At 23.5% G+C, this 27288-nt stretch overlaps 2 protein-coding genes across 2 annotated transcripts; one reads left to right on the forward strand and one right to left on the reverse strand.

The window, feature by feature from the left end:
• Window positions 1-32: 32 nt before the first annotated feature.
• Window positions 33-8702, reverse strand: LOC122510161 (U3 small nucleolar RNA-associated protein 4 homolog). The gene is made up of 4 exons (XM_043624613.1): window positions 8477-8702; window positions 6291-7815; window positions 5146-5448; window positions 33-180 (listed from the first exon to the last, which is right to left on the reverse strand). The coding sequence occupies exons 1-4, from the start codon at window positions 8578-8580 to the stop codon at window positions 64-66; spliced, it is 2049 nt and encodes a 682-aa protein (XP_043480548.1). The 5' UTR covers window positions 8581-8702; the 3' UTR covers window positions 33-63.
• Window positions 8703-8902: 200 nt separating this feature from the next.
• LOC122510162 (wee1-like protein kinase 2) lies at window positions 8903-27162 on the forward strand. The gene is made up of 5 exons (XM_043624614.1): window positions 8903-9121; window positions 14919-15601; window positions 18558-18858; window positions 21343-22231; window positions 24933-27162. Exons 2-5 carry the CDS (start codon window positions 15346-15348, stop codon window positions 25248-25250), a joined length of 1764 nt encoding a protein of 587 aa, XP_043480549.1. The 5' UTR covers window positions 8903-9121; window positions 14919-15345; the 3' UTR covers window positions 25251-27162.
• The last annotated feature ends 126 nt before the right edge of the window (window positions 27163-27288 follow it).

The following is a 27288-nucleotide window of genomic DNA, read 5'->3' on the forward strand; positions in this document are numbered from 1 at the left end:
TAATTCACTGCAGTGGTAAGTAGTCTGTTTGATCTGCTTCATTTTCTTTTCTAAAAAATTTATTTACATTCCAAAGCTCTTTTGCTTTAATGTTGGTGGCAATTTTTCAGTTAATGATATTGGATTAACTTCCACTGCTACCATCTCTTCGTCGTTCAACCAATCCAAGTGCACCAAATGCTAAAAAAATTAAACAATTTATATTCCTTCTGATTTAAAATTTAATAATTAATAATGTTCGAAATATTTTTCGTTAATTATTTTTAAAAAATTATTCACTGAAATAAAAACAATAAATTTTTCAGAATTTTCGTAATTTTATTGAAATTGTATTGAAAATAATTGAATTACCGCAAAGAGTTTTATTATTCATAAAAATAATTTAATTTATGCAAAGAATTTTATTAAAATTTTTGAAATTTACGAAGAATTTCTTTCAAGTTTTTAAAATAATCGTGTTTGTTAATAATTGTAATTCAAAATTTGGTTATTGAATTTTATTACAATTTTTCAAAATAATTGAGTTTATCTCAGAATTTTATAATTATTTTTTAAAATAAATAAATCCATTCAAGGAATTTTATTAAAATAATTGAATTCTTTCTAAGCATTTTTTTAATTTTTTTTGTTAATAATTGTAATTCAACATTTAATTTTTTATTATTCAACTAGCAAATGATACGCGCGCTAGCGGGCGGAACATGTTATTCAATTTATTATTGTTATGCAAATTATAAAATTTTTTATTTTCAAATATAAATTTTAAAATAATTTCATAATCAAAATTTTTAAAATTCACTTATTAAGTAAAAAATTAATTATTATTGTTTATATTTTCAAAAATTTTAATATAATTCTTCACAAGAATTCAATTATTTTTATATAAATAATAACATTTTTTGGAAGAATTCAATTATTTTTTATAAATAGTGAAATTCTTCGCAAGAATTCAATTATTTTTTATAAATAGTAAAATCCTTCTCAGGAATTCAATTATTTTCAATAAAATTTTAATAAAACTCTTCTTCTTAAAATTCAATTGCTTTAAAAATTTCAATACCAATTATTAAAGAAACTCCATTATTTTAAAAAAATTCATCGCGAGATTTCAATTATTTTCATAAATAAAAAAATTCTTCGAAGGAATTCATTTATTCTCTTCAAAATTTTTTGATAAGATTCTTTGCAAGAATTCAATGATTTTCAATACATTAATATTAACATTGAAAATATTTAAAAAGAAAAATTTTTAAAAAAGTTAGAAAAAAAAGCAATCAACAACTAACTTCAAACTGCGAACAGATTACCAGAATACAACGATTATTAATATAGGGTAAGTGTACTAATTCCTGCGGTATTTTGGTCAAGACGTCTTTTAACTATAAAATATAATTTTTATATTGATCAAATTGAACTTATGTCTTATTAAATTTGTAGTTTGTGTTATTAAGATATGTTTACAATAAATAACATCTCTAAAATATAATTTATTTTAATAAATTTAATGAATTAAAAATAATATTCAATGCGTTTAATTCTGCGCGTTTGAGTCAGTTGCTGCGCATCAGTTGCTGCGCGAATTCAATTCCTGTGGGTCAGTTTCTGCGCATAATTTCGTGTTTATGTGTATAATACCGCAAACTACTATGAAATCAAAATGGGACAATGATTTTAATCAATGTTTAATTGAATAGAATATAAATTTATTAAAAATAAATATATATCATATATTAACAAAAGTAACAAATAATTTCTGAATTATCACATTTTTGAAACATTTAGTTAAAACTTAATAACAGAATTCTTCCTTAATTAATTTATGTATTTATTAAATTTTCTTTAGTTTTTCCTCCATAATCTTCATTTTTTCTTTCATTTTCACAATTTTTTCTTGCTCTTTTTCAAAATAGATAGTCTATTGTAACCAGCCTTAGTTGATTTTCTGAGGGCGCAGAAATTAAATCAAGCCCAAATTCTGTGTTAATTACTACTCTTAAAAATAAAATATAATAATAGACAAAAATAAAGTAAAGTTTAATTTTTCTTTTAAAACAAGGTTTTCTTTATCTAAAATCATCATAATAATAACCACTTTAAGTCTAAAAACAATAATAAAGCCTTTTTTATGTAGGTATTTTTGCACCGCCAGCAAAGTTAGCAATGAAAATAAATAAAACCTTGAACACGTCAACTTTTAATTAAAATAAAATACATAAATATTAAGTTTTGGTATATACTTCCTATATCTATTTTAAAACTTACATCGTTAAGTAATTTTTAAAAAAAATTTCAAAATTATTTGTGCCCTGAACAAATGTATTCACTTAAATTATTAAAATGCCGCAGAAACTGAAGCACCCGCAGCAATTGACGCACTTACCCTACTAGCCAAACTATCCGCGCGCAAGCGCGCGGGAATGTTGTATGGGGCTGCTTATTTTAAACAATTTAAAAAATTTTAAAGAAATAATTATTATAACCTAACAAAGAGATTTAACTAACTAAAATTTAAATAATTTCACTCAATGGTCTCGATTTAAATAGAATTTACATTACTAGACTTAAACTATGGCTAGAACAATTACAATTAGTATCTGGGTCATCTTTTGCATTGCTTATTTTATAAAGCCATTTTAAATTAAATACTTTTCAAAGGAATAATAATTATTACACAATGAAAAAAGTTTTACTTGAAATAGCGATAAGTTTCTCTAGAATAACGAAAGTATTAATTGAAGCACTGAAAAATTTCGCTACTAAAGTGAAATCTGTAGTTCATCCAGCTAAATATTTTTTGCCGTGCATAACGAAAAAAGAATTAAATTAACATCAGATTTTCTACATTAAAAAAAAAACGAATTCAAATAGAAATTAATCATTTTACAACTTAACCAAATTCACCCCAGAAATCACTGAATTCGATAATTTAGAAGAAAGTCAGACAAAAGCAGGGGGTTCCTACAGAATCTGGAAATCATGGAAATCATGGAAATAATATGGAATTTTTAAAAGTTTCTAAATTTTTTCAGTTTTCCATTTTTTCTCTTGAATAAAAATTCAAATAATAATGAAGCTAAATCCCATAAAAGAGAGGAAAAAATGTTGAATTTTAAGAAAATCGGATTTTTGAATTTTTGATAATTTTAGATAATTTTAGATTTTTTACTAAAGAGTTAAGACTATTAACTAAGTAAAGTATTTTTAAAGAGCACAAAAATAATGAAGCTAAATCCCATAAAAGAGAGGAAAAAATGTTGAATTTTAAGAAAAACGGATTTTTGAAATTTTTCGAATTTTTGATAATTTTAGATTTTTTACCAAAGAATCAAGACAATTTAATAAGTAAAGTATTTTCCAAAAGCACAAAAATAATAAAGCTAAATCCCATAAAAGAGAAGAAAAAATGTTGAATTTTAAGAAAATCGGATTTTTGAATTTTTGATAATTTTCGATAATTTTAGATTTTTTACCAAAGAGTCGAGACAATTTAATAAGTAAAGTATTTTTCAAAAGCACAAAAATAATGAAGCTAAATCCCATAAAAGAGAGGAAAAAATGTTGAATTTTAAGAAAAACGGATTTTTGAATTTTTTCGAATTTTTGATAATTTAAGATTTTTTACCAATGATTCGAGACAATTTAATAAGTAAAGTATTTTCCAAAAGCACAAAAATAATGAAGCTAAATCCCATAAAAGAGAAGAAAAAATGTTGAATTTTAAGAAATTTGGATTTTTGAATTTTTTCGAATTTTTGATAATTTTAGATTTTTTACCAAAGAGTCGAGACTATTAAATAAGTAAAGTATTTTCCAAAAGCACAAAAATAATGAAGCTAAATCCCGTAAAAGGAAGGAAAAAATGTTGAATTTTTAGAAAAACGGATTTTTGAAATTTTTCGAATTTTTGATAATTTTAGATTTTTTACCAAAGAGTCGAGACTATTAAATAAGTAAAGTATTTTCCAAAAGCACAAAAATAATGAAGCTAAATCCCATAAAAGGAAGGAAAAAATGTTGAATTTTTAGAAAAACGGATTTTTGAAATTTTTCGAATTTTTGATAATTTTAGATTTTTTACCAAAGAGTCGAGACAATTTAATAAGTAAAGTATTTTCCAAAATCACAATAATAATGAAGCTAAATCCCATAAAAAAGAGGAAAAAATGTTTAATTTTAAGAAAAACGGATTTTTGAAATTTTTCGAATTTTTGGTAATGTTAGATTTTTTACCAAAGAGTCGAGACAATTTAATAAGTTAAGTATTTTCCACATTAAAAAGTTTGACATTAAAAAATATATATAAAATGCCAATACTTAACCCTCAAAATTTAATTTTCAAAACAAACAAATGAATTTAGATAATTTGCTAACGGAAAGGAAACTTACGATTATTATAATGTATAGATTTTATTAAAATTACTGATAAAAAATTGAATTTTACCAAGAATTACTTTCAAGTTTTTAAATTAAATAAATAAACAATTGTAATTTTTATTAAAATTTGAAATAAAAAAATAATTGTATTTTTCAAAGCAATTAATTTTTTTCCAAGAATTCAATTAGTTTTCGAAAATAATTATAATCCTCCGAGGAATTTCTTTAAATTTTTTGGAAATAATGTAGTTTGTTTAATAATTATTTTAATTGATATTTTTTTAAGTAATAAAATTTTACGGAGAATTAGTTTCAAGTTTTTAAAATAAATAAATACAAAATTGTAATTTTTATTGAAATTTGTAGAAAATAATTTAATTACGTAGGTAATATTATGAAGAATTTTATCAACATTTTTCAAAACAATTGAACTTTTTAAAGAATTTTATTACAATATTTTTATTAATTGAATTCTTTCGAGAACTTTAGAGAAAATATTATTCAAGAAATTCTATTGTATGAAAATAATTGAATTTCTGCGAAAAATTTTATTATTTATAAAATAATTGAATTTTTGCGAAGAATTTAGTCAAAATTTTTGAATTGTTTCAAAGAATTTAATTGAAATTTCAAACAATAACTATAAATAATTATAAGAACCGCGTTCCACGCGTAAGATTTACTAGTTTATAATAAATTTTTGAATTCCAAATTTTGAAATTTGAAAAATTCATAATTTTACTAACATAATAAATAATTAAATCACTTTACCTTATATTTTTTAACGATTTGAAACATGTGATGGGATTGTGTACCAAGACCAGAATTCGAATCGTCACGTGAATCACCATTTTCTAATTTTGCAATTTTCACCTTATTGTTGGGCAATTCGTTCTTTTTGTTAAGAACAAAAACTGAAGTGTCGTCGTGCATTATTATGACATTTTCATTTTTAGGACTGAAAATTATATTTGTAATTGGAAAGGGCCTCGAAAGCCACTGTAGAGGTAGACAATCTTGTAAACTCTTGGAAAATTCCGTATATTTTCGAGATGAAATACTGTATTCAATAATCTGCAAAATAAAGAAAAAATACCATTAATTATTTGTCTGTAAGAAAAATCCTTTGTTTTGATAAAAAAAAAGAAACCGTGATCAGTTCTTAGAATGCAATATAAAACGTGATGACGTGAAAGGAATAATTAATATCAATATAGTCAGAATTACAAGAATTAGTCGATGCATTTAAAGAAATGTAATAATTTTTACTTGTATTTTTATTTCTATTTGTATTTTTATTTTTATTTCTATTCGTATTTGTAATTTTTTAATTTGAATTTCATTTTTCATCTTCAAGTAAGAAAGTAAAGAATAGTTTGAAATAAAAAAAATCGTTGGATGGAAGAAATTAAAAAAGGGATCAAATTAAATGTCCCGTATGAAGCTCGATTTTCTCTAATGGAACATTAAAGGTTTAATATTTTTTAATGACCAACGAGGATAAATAGAGAGAAAATTTAATACCATCATCGAGAAACGAAAGCGTAACGCTTTATAGTTTTTAATTCATCCTCTAAAGAGATAATCTAGATGGGAAGATTACGGAAGTAATTTGGCGGAGGTCTTCGTTAAATGAAATTGTATATATAGATATTATGAATCTTTATCGCCAATCTCATCAGACTGATGTAGCTCTCTTTTTACGACGCTACATATTTCTTCAAATGAATTATATAATTTTACGAAGAAAAATATTTCCCCTTTTCATTAAAAAAAAAAAACACATTTTCTTTACTTTGAGAGCTTTTTCCACCAAATTACTTTCGTTTCAGTTAGTAATTTACTAAATTTTCTATTTCTAAATTTAATTTTCTAATTTTCTAAAGAATTTTCTAAAGAAGAAAAAAATATCTCACCTTGTGATCGGCGTAAACAACGACTAAATTGAGAGTATCTTCCTGAACAGCCATTGCAGTGACAGGACAACTGTACTTGGGTAATGACCAGGGTTTAAGTGATTCTCTGGTAAGATCCCCGTCGACATGATAAATGACAATTCGACTCTCATCATTGCAAATGAGATATTTTTTATCCGGTGAGAAGCAGACTAATCCCACACGATGAATAAATTCACTATCAGTTTGAAATTCACCGAAATATCTCAGTCTACTCTTTTTTTCAATGTCATAAAATCTCACTGTATTTTTCCCATCGTTATCAATAGTTACAATTCGTTTCGAATCGGGACTGAAGAGAATTTTCTGTACTTTATTCAAAGGAATATCCGTATCATTCCTGCATAGACTTGCATTACCATCAACAACGTCGAAATTAAAAATTCTCAAATGACTATCAGTTGAGTAGACAATAATTTTCGATGTCTTATTAACAGCACACGTGACAATATTCTCATCGTCCTTCGTTTTCAATGTGAGTAATTTAACCGGTTCTTCTGTCAATTGATGTAAAGTACCAACTGGAACAAAATCTGATATTTTACTTTCACCTAATCGCCATAATTCGAGAAAATTACTATATCTCAAGAGAATGCAACGTGATTTTTTGCAAACAGTAACACAGGGTGGTTGTAATAATGGGGGGTATTTGACGAGAAATTTCGGTGGATAACTCGATTGGGCCAAATAACCATCAACACCGGCTGAATATAATTTTCCATTAGCTTCAATTACGGCACGAACGTCGTGTACGTGTAATCGTCGCTCAGTGCCACGTACCCATTGTGTTCGACCTTTAGAAATGACTTTTGAGAAAATTCTAATAACTGGATCGACACCCGCACAATAAAACATGTTCATATCATTCGACATCGTCAAAGCCAAAATATCGGCCGTATGACTCTCGTACGATTCAATTAATGTTCCAATATTTGGATCCCAGATACAAATTACCCCTCGTGAATCACCCGAGACAATTGTATTTTCGTCCGTCACTTCTAAGCACCAAACAATTGTTTCCTTCTTCGCCTCTTTTCGTGATGTCGTCATTTTATGAATTGCATGACCAGTTGTCGAATTCCAAACTCTTACTGTATCGGATGATCCCGTGAATATCATGTCACCGGAATTGTCCCATTTTAAACAGAGAATTCTTCCTTTTTGCTTATCGAAAATTCTCTCGTAAAGCAGAGAATCGGGTGTTATGAAAAATGTATTTATATAACCGTCCTCTGTACCGATTGCCATACGTGTTTTACTGCGATTAACGTCCATACACCATGCAGCACCTCCAGTCACTGCCACTTCGTATTTTGAGGCTAATTTTATTAAATCATATTCAACAATCATTCCACGAAGACCAGTGGAAAAGAGACGTGAGCCAATCCAAAGAATTGCTTCTATCGAATAATCCGCATTGCCTGGAATTGTCGCTAAAATGAAAGGAGCATTCTCCACGTGCCATATTTCAATGGTGTTGTCATCCCTAAAAAAAAGCAAAGTTTTAGTTAAATTTTGAACGCAAAGGAATAAATTAATAATACGTTTACTTACAAATTTGAATTTTCATTCATTGCATCTTCTTCTCGAAGAATAGATTCAAATCATTCAAATCAAGGGATAATCATCCATTCAATCACAAATTCACACACTATTCTTCTTTCAATTTTCTTATCACACTTTTTCGTTGAAAAATAACATCAACTTGAAATTTTTTCTGATTGTGTATTTTAAATTGTCTTGAATCCCGAAAGTAATTTCGGGATTCAAGACAATTTAAAATAGACAATCTGAAAACATTAGAAATATCAAAAATAACCTCAAATTAAGCAATTTTTAAAAAATTGAGTCGTAAATATTTTGAATGAAATTATATATCTTGTTAAAGGTGGAAATATTCAATATATTAAGACAGTAAAACGATAAAAATAACCGAAGTAACGTCGTAATGTTGTGAACGTTGTGAACATTAAAATTTCCGTAAACAATAATAAACTAAATTTTCATTCACAAAGAATAAATTTCAAGTTCTTTTGATTACTGTCAATTGCTTATTCTTTTTTTTTAAATTTGTTTAATTAAAATAAAATGCAATAAGACATTTTTTATAATCTTTAAAAAAGAAGTATAATATTCTGTAAACTAACCTCGAAAGTGCCAACTTCTTGTTGTCCTGTCCGTAACACAAACATGTTACCGCTTTTGGTTCTAGATTATAAAATCTAACGTTATGAATTCTACAAGTAGACATTCTTGTTATTAAATATTTAAAATCATTAAAAATTTTAAATAAAAAGAAGTATTTTTCACAATTTTTTTTAAAACAAAAAACCACAACTGCGACAATGCACGTGGTTTAAATGTAAGTTAAGGTTAGTTTAACACCAACAATGCAGGAGGGGGAAGAAACCCCTGTTGTTTCAACATTTCCATTAGGCTTTAAAGCCGCATTCACAGTGTCTCCAAGCTTTTTGAATAAAAGCGGTTTTTTCCACCAATCAGAGAGTTATGCTGGCGCAAGCGCAATTTCTCCTGGTAACTTTTTTGACCGGAAGTTTCGGCATCGCCATGACACATTTCAGGAATATAAACATTTCGATCATCACTCTCTGTAGAAAAATTTGGTGTATTTTATCCTTTTATCCAAAAAACATTAACATAATTACGAAAAATAAAGGAGAAAATTTGAAGAATATTTATCCAAAAGGAAAATTGTTAAACAATGGCGAAATTATAATTTATGAATGATCAAAAATAAAGTTTGAAATGATATGCAGTAATGGAAAGAAAAGGTTTGTTGACCTTGACAGGTTAAATTTGCAAGTTTTCATTTACATTTTGTTTTACGTTAACAATTACTTTTTTGTTTCTTTATTATTCTAATTACTCATTTTAACTGTTTCTTCTCAGAAATTCAATTATTTTCAAATATTTTTAAAAAGTTCTTGTCATCATTTCAATTATCTTTATAAATGTCAAAATTCTTCGACAAACTTCAATTTTATTTAGGAATTGTAATAAAATTCATTAAAAAATTCAATTATTTTCATAAATGACAATATTCATCACAAGAATTCAATTATTTTCAAACTTAATAAAATTCTTCGCAAAAATTCAATTACTTTTAAAAAAAATCATAAAAAAAATTGCCGTCAACATTTCAATTATCTCGATAAATGAATAGCAAAATTTTTCGACAAAATTCAATTATTTTTAGGAATTTTAAAAAAAATTCATTGCAAGATTCAATTAATTTCAAAATCTTTCGTTAATTCAATAATTTTCATTATTCAACTATTTTAATAAAATTTTAAAATTCTTTTCAGGGATTTATTTATCATAAATAACAATATTCATCACAAGAATTCAATTATTTTCAAAAGTAATAAAATTCAATTATTTTTAAAAATTTTAATAAAATTCATTGCAACAGTTTTAATTCAATTTCTCGAAAAATGTAATAATTCTTAAAATTGTTATTAAAATTCGTCAAAAGAATTCAATTATTTAAAAATCTATTGATAAAATTATTTATGAGATTTCAATTTTAAGAAACATTCAATTATTCAATAAATTATTTTTTTGCATTACAAATTATTCCACAAATTTAATTATGTTCAAAAAATAATCAAATTCTTCTTAGGGAATCAATTATTTTCACAAATAATAAAACTTTTCGCTGAATTTCAATTATTTTTAATACAATTTTATACAAATTTCTTAAAAAATGTAATTATTTTTCTAAATTTTAATAATTGAATATAAAAAGCATTTTAGGATAAATTTTTAGAAATAATTGAATTTAAAAAAAGTTTAATTTTAAAAATTGGCAAAATTTACAATATTTTCTAACATTTTCTACAATTTAATGATTTTCAATATCTACTATTTTAATAAAATTTTCTAAAAGAATTCAATTATTTAAAATAAATTTAATTATTTTCATAAATAATACAAATTTCACAGGAATTCAAATATTTACAAATTTTTTATAAATTTCTTCGCAATAATTTAATTGTTTTCATGAATAATAACATTTTTACAGGGATTCAATTATTTTCACAAATTAATGAAACTCATCGCAGAATTTCAATTATTTTTAATACAATTTTAATTGAATTTCTCGAAAAATCTAATTATTCTTAAAAATTTTATTAAAATTCGTCGCAAGAATTTAATTATTTAAAAATTTGTTGATAAAATTCTTTATAAGAATTAAATTTTAAGAAACATTCAATTATTCAATAAATTATTTATTTTTGTATTTAAATAATTTAATTCTAGTAGAATTTTCTAATATTTAAAAATGAATTTCAGTTAAAATTTTAGATAATAATTGAATTTTAAAAGCAATATAGCGTAAATTTCTGGAAAGAATTGAATTTTGAAATTAATATTTTTGAAAAGTTTTTAATTGAATTTTTTTTATATTCTTTGAAGATTTTATTTTCTAATGTATATTTCATTAAAGAATTTACGAATAATTGAAATTCGTAAAATTGAATATTGTAAACAAATGGATTTCAAAATTGAGAAAGAACTTTTTCGAAAACTTATTTAAAGAAGAATTTTAGTTAAAAATTCTTAAAAATAATAATTGAATTCAAACGATGAAAATAATTTTGAAGAAGTACAATATTCTTATAATATAAAATAATAATTTTATCAATTTGCTATCTTCATGTTTTATAGTTATGATGAAATTGAATTTATAGTTTTAAGTAAAATGTTCTCTGATTTGACTCGGACTGGTTAAATTTTTGTCTTAAATTGGTCCATAATTTTTCATTTTTGGTCCGTATAGTCCGCTTTTTTTAAATAACTTTCACTGGTTCGAGCACCGGAAATAATAAAGAAACTGAAAAGTAATTCGCAATACATAATAAATAATGAAGGTGGACAATTATCTAAACTTTCACATTTACAGCCTTTGGGACCCAATTTCAAAAACAAATTTTTGAGAAAATCCTTGAGAAAAGAAAAATGGAATAAATCTTTAAACAAAAATGAATTCTTTGAAATTTCTTCTAAACGCATATAATTTTGAAAAGTTCGCGTTTTCGTCACATTGTGAAAATTGCTGCAGCAGCTGTTGCTGCAGTATTTTTCCTCTACCCAAAGATAATTCATCTTTGCGAACCCAAAAGTGCAGCCTCTAAATATTTATGGGTCCTTAGACCGCTGCTTGTTGTTTAGGAGGGGTTATAACTACCTGACTGACTTATGTATACTCTAGTAGATAAAAAAAAATAGTCACGAAGGATTAAAGATCCCCAGCAAAGAAATAACCCTCCTTCTCCTCTTCTTTTTTTTTTTGAACAACCTTCTTTCTAAATTTTCAGAATATATTTTTATCTAAACGAAAGATCTCATGTTTAAAGGGAAAAATTCGTATTTTTGCTCTCAGAGATTACCTATACATCAAAACAATGATTATTTAGTAACGCCCCTATTATTAATTTGAAAAATAATGTCCTTTCAAAAATGGAAATATGGACACATGGCGAGAAGAAGGATTTCTTATTTAATGTCTCCGACCACAATGGGCCATTTAGAACTATTCATTCTTAGCTGGTACGAATTTAGCTTTAATAAGCAAACAAAAACGGAAACCGGACATTCTCAGAGTGCTTTTAACGGCAAACGATTATCAGAAAGGCGTGACTAAGCGAATTATCTGTATTTTAAATTTTACCTAGAGATTTAACTTTTGTGCTGTGGGACAGAATTTTTAAAAGGCGGAAATATAGAAATAGTTAACATACTTTTTTGCCTTTTTTAGAAATATTATTAAGAGATTATTAAGAAATAATAATTTCTTAATAATTTTATCAAAATATTTTCTAAATGTCATAATTCGATCGTAAAATTGTCGGGGAAGATTTTTTTTCTTTACAATTTTTATCTACATACAATTTTGTGTAAAAACAAATTGCCTTGAAAAAATTTTTGAAAAGAATATAATAACTTACGAAGGGACAAAGAAGTTGGTCTCTGGATGAGAGCAGGTGTTGCTTCTCTCTCTCCTCCACCCTCGGCTGCTTTAAGATATTAGGTAGAAGACACTTTTACTTTCCCTAAAATATAAGGTACAATCTGAGTTCTTCGAGATTTCAGAGAGGCATTTAAACGTTTAAATAACGTTCCTTGGGTTTTTAAATCTTAAAAATAGTCATTGCAAAATGTTAATATCTCGAATTTTATTATTTTTATCGCTCTGTCAAATCCTTTTTCCAATAGGAATTATTTTTGTCAGTAAAGAATTCTCTCAATTATTTTAGATTAACATCGTTTTAGTCCAATTATTATTGAAAATTTTTTTATGACAATATTTTTTTTTAAACTTATTTAATAATTTTTATTTTTAAATATTATTAATTTTTAAATTAATGTTATTGAAAATCATTGAATTCTTGCGAAGAATTTTATCAAAAACTTTGGAAATAATTGAATTTCTTAAAAGAATTTTATTATTAATTAAAATAATTGCATTCTTGCAAAGAATTTTATTAATATTTTTGAAAAGTCTAATTAAATTTTTTTGAAGAACTTCTTTTCATTTTTTTTTAATATAATGGGATTTCTTTGACAATAATATTGAATCCTTCCAAAAAATTTATTTAATTTATATTAATATAATTGATTTTGTTTATAATTGTAATTAATTATTTTACTGTTAAAATTTTTTTAAAATTATTGATAAAGAATTAAACTCTTTTAAACAATTAAATATTTGATTATTAAAGTTTATTAAAATTGTATTGAAAATAATTGAATTCCTGAGAAGAATTTTATTATTTATAAAAAATAATTTAATTCTTGCGATAAAGTTTACTACTTGTAAAAATAATTGAATTGTTTTGAAGAATTTATTGAAATTTTACAAAATAATTGAATTGTTTGAATTCTTTAGTGAAATTTTATTGAAATTTATTGAATTTCTGCAAAGATGTTTATATTAAAAAAAAATAATTGAATTGTTTCGAAGAATTTATAAAAATTTTAGAAAAAAAATTCAAATCTTTAGTGAAATTTTAAAGAAATTTTAATGGAATTTTTGCAAAGATTTTACTATTTTAAAAAAATAATTGAATTGTTTTGATGGATTTATTAAAACTTTAGAAAATAATTTAATTTTTTTGAAGAATTTTACTATTTATAAAAATAATTAAATTTTTGCAAAGATTTTACTATTTAAAAAAATAATTAAATTCTTAAGTAAAATTTTATTGAAATTAATTGAATTTCTGCAAATATTTTACTTTAAAAAAAATTAAATTGTTCCGAAGGATTTATTAAAATTTTAGAAAATAATTGAATTTTTATAACGAATTTACCATTTTAAAAAAATTATTGAATTGTTTCGAAGGATTTATTAAAATTTCATAAAATAATTGAATTTTTTTAAAGAATTTTACTAATATTTATAAAAATAATTGAATTTTAGCAAATATTTTACTATTTTAAAAAAATAATTAAATTGTTTCGAAGGATTTTTTAAACTTTTAGAAAATAATTTAATTTTTACAAAGATTTTACTTTTTAAAAAAATAATAACATTGTTTCGAAGGATTTATTAAAATTTGATAAAATAATTGAATTTTTTTGAAGAATTTTACTATTTATAAAAATAATTGAATTTTAGCAAAGATTTTACTATTTAAAAAAATAATTGAATTGATTCAAAGGATTTATTAAAATTTCAGAAAATAATTGAATTTTTTAAAAGAATTTTACTAGATATTTAAAAAAATAATTGAATTCTTTAGTGAAATTTTATTGAGATTAATTGGATTTCTGCAAAGATTTTACTATTTTGAAAAAATAATTGAATTGTTTCGAAGGATTTATTAAAATTTTAGAAAATAATTGAATTTTTTAAAAGAATTTTACTAGGTATTTAAAAAAATAATTGAATTCATTAGTGAAATTTTATTGAAATTAATTGAATTTCTGCAAAGATTTTACTATTTTGAAAAAATAAGTGAATTGTTTCGAAGGATTTATTAAAAGTTTAGAAAATAATTGAATTTTTTGCATAGATTTTACTATTTAAAAATATAAATAAAAAAAAAAACGTAAAAAAAAAATTAAAAATAATTCAATTCTTTCGTGAAATTTTTTTTAAATTATGTTGAAAATAATTGAATTTTAGCAAAAATTTATTCAAAAATAAATATTTCAAAATCAAATAAAATTTATAATTTGCACAATAGTAATAAATGGAATATCACGTTTCACGCTCATAACATTTGCTAATAGTGTCAATAATAAATTAAATAATTAGATTTTTTTGTATGAATTAATTTTGGTTCATTATTATGCATTGTATATATCTACTAATTCCTTTCACCCTTCTGAAAAGTTACCCTAAATCTCTATCAAAACATCAGCTCCACAGGTTGCAGCTGCCAAAAAAAAAACTCTTCTTAGAATTCATTCCTAATAGCAGAGCAAGGGGAAATAATGAAAAATTCAGATAAAACGTGTTCAAATAAACAATTATAAAATTTTTTCTCCTTCAAAATTATTAAAAATTAGAAGACCACAAGTTTCTGTGTATTTAAATTCCTTTTTTTTATTTCAAAGGTCACAAATATACCTGTGCAGATGCAAAATAAAAGGAAATAAAATCAAGGGTGGTGGTGGTGGTGGAGACGAGACCTTGAAAATATGGGTTGCAGATGACGCTACCTTCGTTCATGGCGGCCATCATGAAAAACTGGATCCACCAATAGAAAGCAACGTTTTTAGCCCTGCTGCTTGTATACGCGGTGTCTGATTGGCCACACGAACATTTCCCATCAGCTCACTGCTCCTAGCACCCGCCATAACGAACATAGTGGAAACATAGCGTGGTGCGCTTGCAACAGTATTCGAATAGAAAGTGTGTGTTTCAAAGTGAAAAATCTGGAAAACAATTTTCATCTCTTTTAAAATTATTTCAAGTTGGAAATATTTTGGTGCGCGAGTGTTCAGTGTACATTTTTAAACGTATGGTGACACTTTGTATAAAATGGAATTTGCGCAGAAGTTGCATTTTGATGAATGCGACATTGAGGATGAGGAACTGAATATTAGTTGTCGTACAAATAGTTCAGGATATGATAATGAAGATGTTTTTGATACATCCGCTGAAGATTTTGGAGTTACACCATTGCATGCTCCAAAAAAACTTTCATTTGACGGTGATATGGACTGTAATGATGATGGTGAAACGAATCTATTACATCCTATAAACAACAACAAGACTCCAGCCATTTTTGTGACAGGTTAGAAAATTCCCCTTTGTATATCATAACCTTATTGATAGACAAAGAATTCCTTTATACACATACCATATATATTCCACTTTATTATTTCTTTTAAATTTCTCTCTTAAAAATTTTTTCAAGCATTTCGAGTTCTTTTATGTATTTGGATCGAATTGCTGACAAAATGATTTTTTTTTTTTGAATGCGTTAAATATATCAAACGTTTGGCTGAATTGACAAAAATTTCACTGTTGACACGTTTCGGCTAATTGGAATGAAATATTAACACTTTGAATATTTATGAATAAAAATTAATTCTTAAGGTGAATAATATCCATCGTAAAAGAAATTTCATTTGGCTTTCGATGCGATATTTTTTAGTTAATAGGTTTAGGGATTTACTCGCAAAATTTAATTTTAGTAATTTCTGTATGAAATAATTGATATTGTTCTGAGTCCAATAATTTCATACAGAATTTAAAAAAAACGTTTAGAAACGTTTTGGGTCCTTTTTTATGGGGGAAACAATTTTACTAATTTAACAGAATTTTTATAATTATCTAGACAGAAAATATCTGTAAATAATTATTTTTAAGACGAAAATGATTTTATTTTTTATTGAAAAAATAAAATTACTTTCTAATTATCTAAGAATTATATTCTTATTATTAAATATATTCTAATTATCTAAGCAGTTAGAGACCTCGGATATTATGACTTTTTCGACTATTTTCCAAAAATGCGACGTTTTCGACTTTTCTTTCAAATATTGCAGCAAAATACCACATTTTTAGTATAAATTGCAAATTATTTCGATTTTTCTAGTGTGAAAAATAACTATAGAAAAAACTTTCAAAAATTCTGTTTGAATAATGTTTCTAAATAAAAATTCGAAATATGCAATTAAAAAAATTTAGAATAATTGAAATTTTGTAAAATTAATTGAAAATAATTGATTTTTTCAAGTATTATTATTACAATTTTTGAAAATTAACTTTTGAAGAAATTTAATTGCAAATTTTGTGAAAACAATTGAATTTCCAAAAAAAAAAGAATGGAAAATCTTTAAGTGTAAATTTATGAAAATAAAAAATAATTTTTATAATAATTTAATTCTCAAAAATTTTAATGAGAAATCTTCAAGTGTAAATTCAATAAAAATGAAAATTAATGAAAACTATAATGAAAATTAGTTTTGTAAGATTTATACTGAAATATTTTTAAAAAAAGTAATTCTCAGCTAAATTTTTTCATTTTAATTTTCAAAATTCAATTATTTTCAATATTTTCAATTACATATTTCCGAAAATTCAAATACATACAAAAAATAATAACATTAAAATTTTCCAGAATTATTTTTAACATTTTGGAGAAAATAATCATTGTGAAAATTTATAATTTATTAAAATTCTTCAAAAAATTACTTAGTTTTTTTTAAATTATACAAAAATTCTTTTAAAAAATTCAATTATTTTTAAAAGATTTTACCAAAAATCAATTATTTAGAAATTTTTTAATTGTATATATAATTGAAAAAACTATTATCTTCAAACAATTATTTAAAAATATATTTAATAATTAATTTCAAGAGTTTCTTTATTATAATTTTTTAAAAATAAAAAAAAAATCTTAATAACTTTTAAAAAAAACGTGGACAATAATTACAGTTACAAGATAAAATTTTTGTTGCAACACTGAATTAAATAAACGACTTTTTTTTATTTTTAGTCGACTAAAGTGACTTTTTTATGTCTTAAAGTCGATCCGAGGCCTGTTTATTAAAATTTACTAAATTCAAAAGCAAAAAGTCCAAAATTTCTTTTATCTAATTTTGTTGAATGAAAGATGAATTTTTAGTTACTATTTCGATTTTATCAGAAAGTTAGTAAAAATAATTTTTTTTTTATTATCAAAAGGTTCAGAAACTGACGATACCATTATAATATCGAAGATGTTTCTTTAGGAAATTCCTGTTGGATGGCAACATCTTTGCTTTCGTCTTGAAGATTCTAAATCAAAATTTAACTTATATAAAACGTGATTTTTGAAAGGTACGTTTAGCTTTAGAAATAGTATTTAAATGAATTTTTAATCAATTTACATAAGAAAATAGCTGAATTTATTCTTTCGTAAAATTAACCTTCTTGCGTAAAATTTAAATATATAGAATTTTTAACAGAAGTTTATAATTATCTAGAATCTGATGCATACTAGAATTAAAAAAAAGAATTAAATTAAAATGAAATTAAATTAAAAAATATTTGATTAAATTTTAATTTTTTATTTATTTATGATTGACGAATTTTTTTTACGTCGATATTATTCACCTTGGATGAAAGTATATATAAGGTCAAGGAACTGATTTGATAGAAGATAAAATTTTATATGCTTTGAAAATATATATTATCCCTCATGAATTTCGACTTTTGGCCGGCCCTTTCTAACGAGACAATAGGACTTTTTCCAAAGCAGGTCTAAAGATTGAAAGTTCGATTTTCCCCAGTGGAGTTACAACACAATGAATTTTATAGATGCCTGTAAAACTTGAAGAAAACATATATTCCTTGATATTTGACAATGCACTTTTCGCCCGTTTAGAAAGATTGAATTTTAAGATAAACTTTATAGATCTAGTTTTCCATACATATGGTATTTTATTACCAATATAAACTTATAAATTATTTTTAAAAAACAAAATAATTTCTCATCAAAAAAATTTAATTTTCTTTTCTCTTCATTCATTTTTTTTACGTTTTAAGATTGAAAAAAACAAAAAATACAGTGGAAATTAATATTTATAATTATAATTAATAGAACTTAATTATTAATTTAGTAAATTTAGTTTTAATTGAAGAATTTTAGTTGATTTTAATTAAATAATTGTAATTAGTATATTTATTTATTTATTTTTTTTTTTAATTTTCTTTTCGAGTAGAACGAGAATATTAATTGTTGGTTTTTGAATTTTTTTTAGCTGCTAATGATAGCAGTAATTCATTGAAAATGTCAATGGCGTGCAGTCCACCGTACAAGAGGGTGAGAGCCCTGAGGCTTTTTGATTCGCCAGCAACGCCCAAAACTTTAATTGAAAAAAGTGGAATGCATACACCAGTGCCAAACAAATCGTCGCGACTTTTTGTTATGGATAAATCGAGATCGTCAGTTGGCAGTTATCAAAAGGCCGATAAACCAGCGGCAAATGTTAATCCCTTCACTCCAAATGTAATGTTATTGACAGCCAGAAAACGAACGAGATCAAAACGAAGTCTCAATGGGTAGGAACACGAATTTATTACCATTTTTGAAAATTTTATTTCAAATTTATAGTTTTTTATTATTTTCTCTATCTTCTAATTTTCAGGCATCAAATAATTATAACTTTTTCGACTTTTTTCAACTATTATCAAAAAATGCAACGTTTTTCGACTTATTTTTAAAAATTGCGACTTTTTCGATTTTTTTCCAAAGATTGCCAAAAAGAATCCCATATTTTTAGTATAAAATGCAACTTATTTCGATTGTTATAATGTAAAAATATATAGACCAATCTTTCGAAAATTATTTTTAAATAATTTTTCTAATTAAATTTTCGAAATATACAATTAAAAAAATTTTAAATAATTGAAATTTTGTAAAATTTAATTTAAAATAATTGATTTTTTTCACCCAGTATTTTATTACAATTTTTGAAAATCAACTTTTGGAAAATTTTAATTGAAAATTTTGATAATACTTAATTGAATTGACAAAAATTTTAATGAAAAATCTTCAAGTGTAAATTTATAGAAATGAAAATAAATGAAAATTAGCTTTCTAAATTATACTAAAACATTTTTCGAAAAAACGAAAATTCTTAGAATTTTTTAATTTCAATATTTCAAAATCCATAATTATTTTCAATATTTTTAATTACATGTCTCAGAATATTCAAATATCTACATATTCAGGTACAAAAAATAATACAAGCATTAAAATTTTAAAGAACTATTTTTAACATTTTGGAAAAAAGAATCATGTTTAAAATTTTTATTTAAAATTCTTAAAAAATTTGACTGTTATTTTATATTTTTCAAAAATTATATTATTTAAAAAATATTTTACCAAATTTAAATTACGTTTCTTAAAGATTTTACCAAATTTTAATTTTAATTATAAAATTAATTTTAAAGGTTTTTTTAAAATTTCAATTATATTTATGAAATTTTTTTAAATTCCAATTATTAAAAATTTTTTAATTGTATCATGTTTATATTTATAATTAAAAGTCTTCAAAAATTTAATATTGATTTTTTATATTCTTCAAAACTTCAATTACTTTTAAAAGATTTTATAAAATTCCAATTATTTTAAAAAGATTTGACCAGATTTCAATTATTTTGAAAAGATTTTATCAAAGTTCAATTATTTTTTAAACGATTTTATCAAATTTCAATTATTTTTCAAAGATTTTACTAAATTTAAATTATTTTTTAAAGATTTTACCAAATTTCAATTATTTTTATAAAGATTTCATCAAATCTAAATTATGTTTTAAAGATTTTATCAAATTTCAATTATGTTTTAAAGATTTTACCAAATTTCAATTATTTTAAAAAGATTTTATCAAATTTAAATTATTTTTTAAAGATATTAACAAATTTCAATTATTTCTAAAGATTTTATCAAATTTCAATTATTTTTCAAAGATTTTACTAAATTTAAATTATTTTTTTAAAATTTTACCAAATTTCAATTATTTTTATAAAGATTTCATCAAATTTAAATTATCTTATGTTTTAAAGATTTTATCAAATTTCAATTATTTTTGAAGGTTTTACCAAATTTCAATTATTTTAAAAAGATTTTATCAAATTTTGATTATTTTTTTAAAGATTTTATCAAATTTCAATTATGTTTTAAAGATTTTATCAAATTTCAATTATTTTTGAAGATTTTACCAAATTTCAATTATTTCAAAAAGTTTTTATCAAATTTCAATTATTTTTTTAAAGATTTTATGAAATTTCAATTATTTTTTAAAGTTTTCACTGAATTATAATTATTTTTTAAAGATTTTACTAAATTCTAATTATTTAAAAATCTTTTAATTTATATAATTGAAAAACTAATATTTAAAAAATTATTTTTAAATATTTTAAAAAAATTAATTTTTATAATTTCTTTATTATAATTTATAGAAAATATTGTACCATAAAACCTTTTATAAAAAAGAACAGTTATTGTTACAATTATTATAAAAAATTGAATTTTTGTATTTGAATAATTGAATTCTCGAAGAATTTTCGGAAAATTTTTTTAAATAATTGATTATTAGATGTAGTTTAGTTAAAAATTGTAGAAAATAATTAAAGTTTGGCATGGTTATAGTTGTAATTTTGAGAAATTATTAAATCCCAGAAGGTTTTAAATTGGAATTTTTTAAAAATTTATTTCTCGTGGAAGAAAAAATAAGAAGTTTTTAAATATTTATTTTAACAAAATTATTCAAGTTAGTAATATTTTAGAAATCAGGGAAGTAGCTAATAAAATTTTCATGATAAAACACTGAATTAAATGAACGACTTTTTCGAATTTTTTTTTGTATTCTTAATCGACTAAAGCGACTTTTTTTTCGCCTTAAAGTCGATCCGAGGCCTGAATTTTTTATAACTAAAAAATAAATTTAAAGTAAAATATAATATTATTAATATTATTAATATTATTTAAAATATGGAAAATAATGAAATTAAATTTTAGTAATTAATTATTAATTTTCCTAGATCCCCGGACATTGCCCTACCGAAATTTCATCTGGACTCGGATTCGGAGAACGAAGCAGAGCAACCGTCAAAGAGAGCGGCACTTCAGGTACCAAATATTCCGCGCTATCAGCAAGAATTTCTCGAAGTTGGTTTACTGGGTTCAGGTGAATTTGGTTCTGTTTATAAATGCATAAATCGATTAGACGGCTGTACGTATGCGATAAAAAAGAGTCTTAAACCAGTGGCGCAAGCCGGTAAGGTGAATGAAAAAAATGCATTAAACGAAGTGCATGCACACGCCGTTCTTGGGAAGCATCAGCACGTTGTTAGATATTATTCCGCATGGGCCGAGGACAATCACATGATTATTCAAAATGAATATTGTAATGGTGGAAGTTTAGCTGATGCGATAACGAATTTACAAATTGAAAAGAAAACATTCTCGGAACAGGAATTACGAGAATTATTGTTACAAGTGGCGGAGGGTCTTAAGTACATACATGGAATGCAACTCGTGCATATGGACATTAAACCGGGTAATATATTTATTACGAAAGAAAAGAGATTATCGGCTGTGAATTATGACTCGGCGGACGATGGATTCGATGAGGAGGAGGCGACCGAGGAGGAGGAGGAAGTAACGTATAAAATTGGCGATTTGGGGCATGTCACGTCGATAAATAATCCACAGGTCGAGGAAGGTGATTGTCGATATTTACCAACGGAAATACTTCACGAGGACTTTATGCATTTACCTAAGGCTGATATATTTGCACTTGGATTGACGGTCTATGAGGCGGGCGGTGGTGGACCGCTGCCTAAAAATGGACCCGAATGGCACAAAATTCGAAATGGCGATCTCAACGAACTGCCGCAGTACAGTCGGGAACTTAACGATTTACTGAAGGTATTTAACAAAATTTTTTCTTTCATTTACTACTTTTTTTACGTTATGCTACTATTTGGGTACTTTTTTAGATTTCAGCCACTAAAAGCTACTATTTTTGTTTTGTTTTTTTAGAATTTCCTCTACTTTAAATTCGCAAATACTAGAAATCAAAAAACTATTCTTTAAAATTATAGTCAAATTCTTTAAAACGATTCAATTATTTTCAAAAAATATTCGGAATTCAATTAAGTATTTTCAATATCTAGTATTTTCATAAAATTTCCGCAGAAATTCAATTAATATAGAAAAGCATTTTCAAAAAAATTTCGAAAAAATCAATTCTTTAACAAAATTTTTATACAATTTTTTACAATAATAACATTTTTCATGGAAATCAATTATTTAAAGAAATGTTTGATAAAATTCTAAGCAAGAATTCAATTATTTTTATAAATCAAAACTCATCGAAGAATTTCAATTGTTTTTAATACTATTTTAAATTAATTTATCGAAAAATTCAATTATTTTCACAAATAAAGTTTTCCACAAGAATTCAATTATTTAAAATAAAATTTTCATAATATTTATTATATTTCGAAAAAATTAATTATTAAAAACAATGATTATAAAATTCTTATGAAGAATTCAATTATTTTGAAAAATAACATTTTTCTGAGAAATTCAACTCTTTTTAAACATTTTAATAAAATTTTTCGCAACAATTAAATCATTTTCATAAATAATAAAATTCATCGCAGGATTTCAATTATTTTTAATTTAATTTTACAGCAATTGTTCGAGAAATTTAATTATTCTTAAAAATTTAATTTCAATATTCCTCAAAAAAATCAATAATTAAAAAAATATTTTTTTAAATTCTTTGAAAGAATTCAATTATCTACAAAAATATTACAATTTTCTACAGGAATTCAATTATTTTCAAATATTTTAATAAAATTGTTCGAAAGAAATCAATTATTTCAAATACAATTTTAATTAAATTTTTTTTTGAAATACAATTATTCTTTTAGATTACAATTAAATTTTTCCATAGATTTCAATTATTTACAGAAACAATTATTCGAAAGAATTCAATTATGTCAATAAATAACAAAATTATTCCCGAAAATTCAATTATTTTGAGGCATTTTAATAAAATTGTTTGCAAAATTCAAATGTTTTCATAAATAACAATATTCATCACAAGAATTCAATTATTTTCAAAAATGACAATATTCATTACAAGAATTCAATTATTCTCAAAAATAAAAAATTTTTTACAGTAATTCAACTCTTTTTAAACATTTTAATAAAACTTTTTGCAATAATTCAATTATTAATCATAAATAATAAAATTCTTCTCAGGAATTCAATTATTTTTGAAAATTTTAATAAAATTCTTAGCAACTATTCAATTATTTTCATAAATAATAAAATTCATCGCAAGATTTTAATTATTTTTTATACAACTGTACAGGAATTGCTCAAAAAAATGTAATTATTCTTAAAAATTAGATTTTAATTCCTCGAAAAAATTAATTACTTAAAGAAATGTTGTTTTAAAATTATTTGCAGGAATTTAATTATTTACAAACATATTAGAACTTTTCAGAGGAATTCAATTATTTTCATAATATGTATATATTTTAATAAAATTGTTCGAAAGTAACCAATTATTTTAAATACAATTTTAATTAAATGTTTTTGAAAAAATTCAATTATTCTTTTAGACTTTAATAAACTTCTTTCCAAGAATTCAATTATTTACATAAATAATTCTTCAAAACAATTCAATTATGTCGATAAATAACATAATTATTCTCGAAAATTCAATTATTTTAAGGCATTTTAATAAAATTGTTTGCAAAATTCAATTGTTTTCATAAAAAACAATATTCATTACAAAAATTCAATTATTTGTAAAAATAATAAATTTCTTTTTAGAAATTAAATTATTTTAAAAAATTCTAATAAAATAATTCGCAAGAATTCAATTTTTTTTCATAAATAATAAAATGCTATTCAGGAATTCAATTATTTTCAAAAACATTTAATAAAATACCACACAGACATTCAATTATTGTCAAAATTTTTAATTGAATTTGTAAAATTTAATTATCTTTGAAAACTTTTCGCATTTTAATGATTTTCAATATATACTATTTTCATAAAATTTCGAAACAGAATTCAATTATTTAAAAAAATTTTTGTAAAAATCTTCGTTTCGTAAGAATTCAATTCTTTTCATGAATAATAAAAATTTCTCAAGAATTCAATTACAATTTAAATTAGAATTTTCATAAAATTAGTTGAAAGAAATCAATTATTTAACAATTTTTTTCAAATTCTTCCCATGAATTAAATTATTTTTATAAATATTTAAATTTTTTCATGAATAATAAAATTCATTGCAGGAATTCAATTTATTAGCAGGATAATAAAGAAGTAAATATTTTTGATGAAAATTAGGAAAAAGTCAGGAAAATGAAATATAGAATGGAATTTTTGTCAGTTTCGTGAAGTATCTAAAACAAGTTTTTTTGGGTCGTCAAGTTTAATTTTCCGATAGCTACTTTTTTTACTACTTTTTTTTAGAGTGAAAGCTACTTTTTAAAAATTAATTATCGAGTGCAAAGTCTGCACCTTTTCCTCCCTCTTTTTACGTCTTTGGAAAATTTAAATTTTATTTTTAAAATCAAAAAAATGTTTTTATTTTCAGCTCATGGTTCATCCAGATCCAGAAAGCAGGCCATCGGCATTCTGTCTAATTCAGCACAGGGTATTGTGCCCATTTGCAAATAAAACCAAAGAACAATTATTCCGTGAACTCAATGCCGAACGAATGAAGAGGGAAATTATTGGCAAACAATTGGAGGAGGCAAAGAAATGTTTAAAATCAATTGCACCGAATGTTGCTGCCATGAATGGAACAATGACGAATTCGAGTGGTTATCAATTACGACCAACGCCAACGAGGACATCATCACGTGTTATAGGTAAAACAACAAATCGCAGTCACAGCGCAACTAATTTTTAAAAGTGTCATTAAAAAAGAAGTTACTGTTATTTTTTTTGGAGGAGCGGTGTCCCATTGATGCCTCTAATATTGTGATATCGTTAATTCTCTAGTTTATAAGCAAAGAAAAAAAAATCCTCGATTAGCATAATGTTGGAAGCAGAGTAAAATTGTTCATTTTTCTCTTTTTTTCCACGAAAAGAAAAGAAAAAGAATTCTTGACTTGAGAAGAAAGAAATTTGACCCTTGAACTTGGTTCGTAAACTAAATAATTATTTTTTTGTTCCTGTTTAATTTACAATTTTTATTATCATTTATGGACTTTGTGAAAAAATGAAGCATTTGACTGAACTAGAAAAGATTTATTAATGATTGAAATTAATCGGTATAATTATCAAATAAATACTTTCTTTTGTGTATTTATTCACTTTATATAGCACTTTCTAAGAAACATCTAAATCGAGAATAATTGTACCTAGTTTATATTTTTTTTGCATGTTCTTGGAGATGTTTCACAAAAATGTGAAAAAAATGCAATTTTTTTTAAAGGTTTTAACCTGTTCCTTATATTTGCGGAAGAATACATTTTACTATATCTGATCAGGCATGAGTTCTGTTTATTTATTTATCGTTTTTTTTATTCATTTAATCGTTTTATGACAATTAACAATTTGATTTTGCAAATGTAAATATTTTTTTTGACTGAATTCTCCTATAATTCAAATTGATATGTTTTGAAAAACGGAGTTTAATAATTTTTTATTTTTCTTTTTTATTTTTAAAGGAGTCTAAAAAAGATTTGATGAATTGTTAATAGTAGACGATAATAATTCGCCTTAAAAGTAAATTTTTTTTTTTGCATGTAACGAGGAAAAGTTTAAAGATTTTTGTCAATTTGACTCTGCTACCTTTGCCTTAAATTAAACATAAAAATTCTTTGATAAATGGCGAAGAATAATGTATTTTTTTTTTTAAAAGTTAAATTATTTTTGGGTGCATCTATTTTGGATGTTTTCACATTTGACTCGCCTTATTGTCTTTTTATTTTATAAAACTAAGATGTAATAAATTTTCATGTATTATAATATCAAATTAACAAAAAAAAGTCGTTTTAGTAAAATAGTCTGCGTTACTAGTTTTTAAGGTAATCACATTGTCCTTCCTATTATTCTCTTAAATACAATTTCTAATTTTGTAAATTATTTTTTTAAAAACAGAGGAATGTCTTGGAGAAAAATTGATCGCACAATAATTTTTTACATTTTCAAGCACGCAAGTTGTTTTTTTTTTGTAAATTTAATTGAAATTACTTTTTATATTCGAAACAGTAAATGTGGCTTGTACTAAAATTAATTTCAACTAGGATGCGTTCCATTTCTCCTGATTTTTCGAATTAATTTTAGCTTTTTTAAAAAAATTTAAACCGTTTTAAAATTGACATTAAATGAATTGTTCTTATTATGAAAATTAATTTTAAAAAAAGCAAACATAAAAAATTCCAAACAAATTTACTTTTGTAACTCTGAAAATAAATTTATTTTCTGTAAATTCTCTGTATTTTTTCAAATTTCCAAAATGTTTGTTTCTAAAATTAATTTTCAAAATAATACAATATATATTATTAGAATAATTGCATAACATTTTTTTTATGCTGCGAGAAAAGAATTGTCAGTTTGATTTTTTTTTTTAATGAAAATTTACAACTAATTGGAAAAATGTGCCGGAATAAAGTATTTTGTATAATGTTATGTATGATTTTGGCTATAAGAAAAAAAATGTATAGGAAATGAAAAGACTTGTAAAAAAAAGTGAGAGATAATAGCACATGTACGTTTAATAGGAGAAAAAAAATAACAAAGTGAGGTTGTTCAACAAGGGTGGATCCCAAATTGTTGTTAGAATAAAAAAGGAACTTAATTTTGATACACTGCGATCAATGTTGTTTTTCATTTTATAAAATAACGAAAAATGAAATAAAATCTGAACTTTTAAAGTTCTTTTGTGTTATTAGCGTCAATAATAATAATAATAATAATATTAAAATTATTTTATAGTAATA

The sequence above is a fragment of the Leptopilina heterotoma genome, unplaced genomic scaffold, assembly GCF_015476425.1.
Source record: "Leptopilina heterotoma isolate Lh14 unplaced genomic scaffold, ASM1547642v1 Lhet_68, whole genome shotgun sequence".
Taxonomy (NCBI): Eukaryota; Metazoa; Arthropoda; class Insecta; order Hymenoptera; family Figitidae; genus Leptopilina; species Leptopilina heterotoma.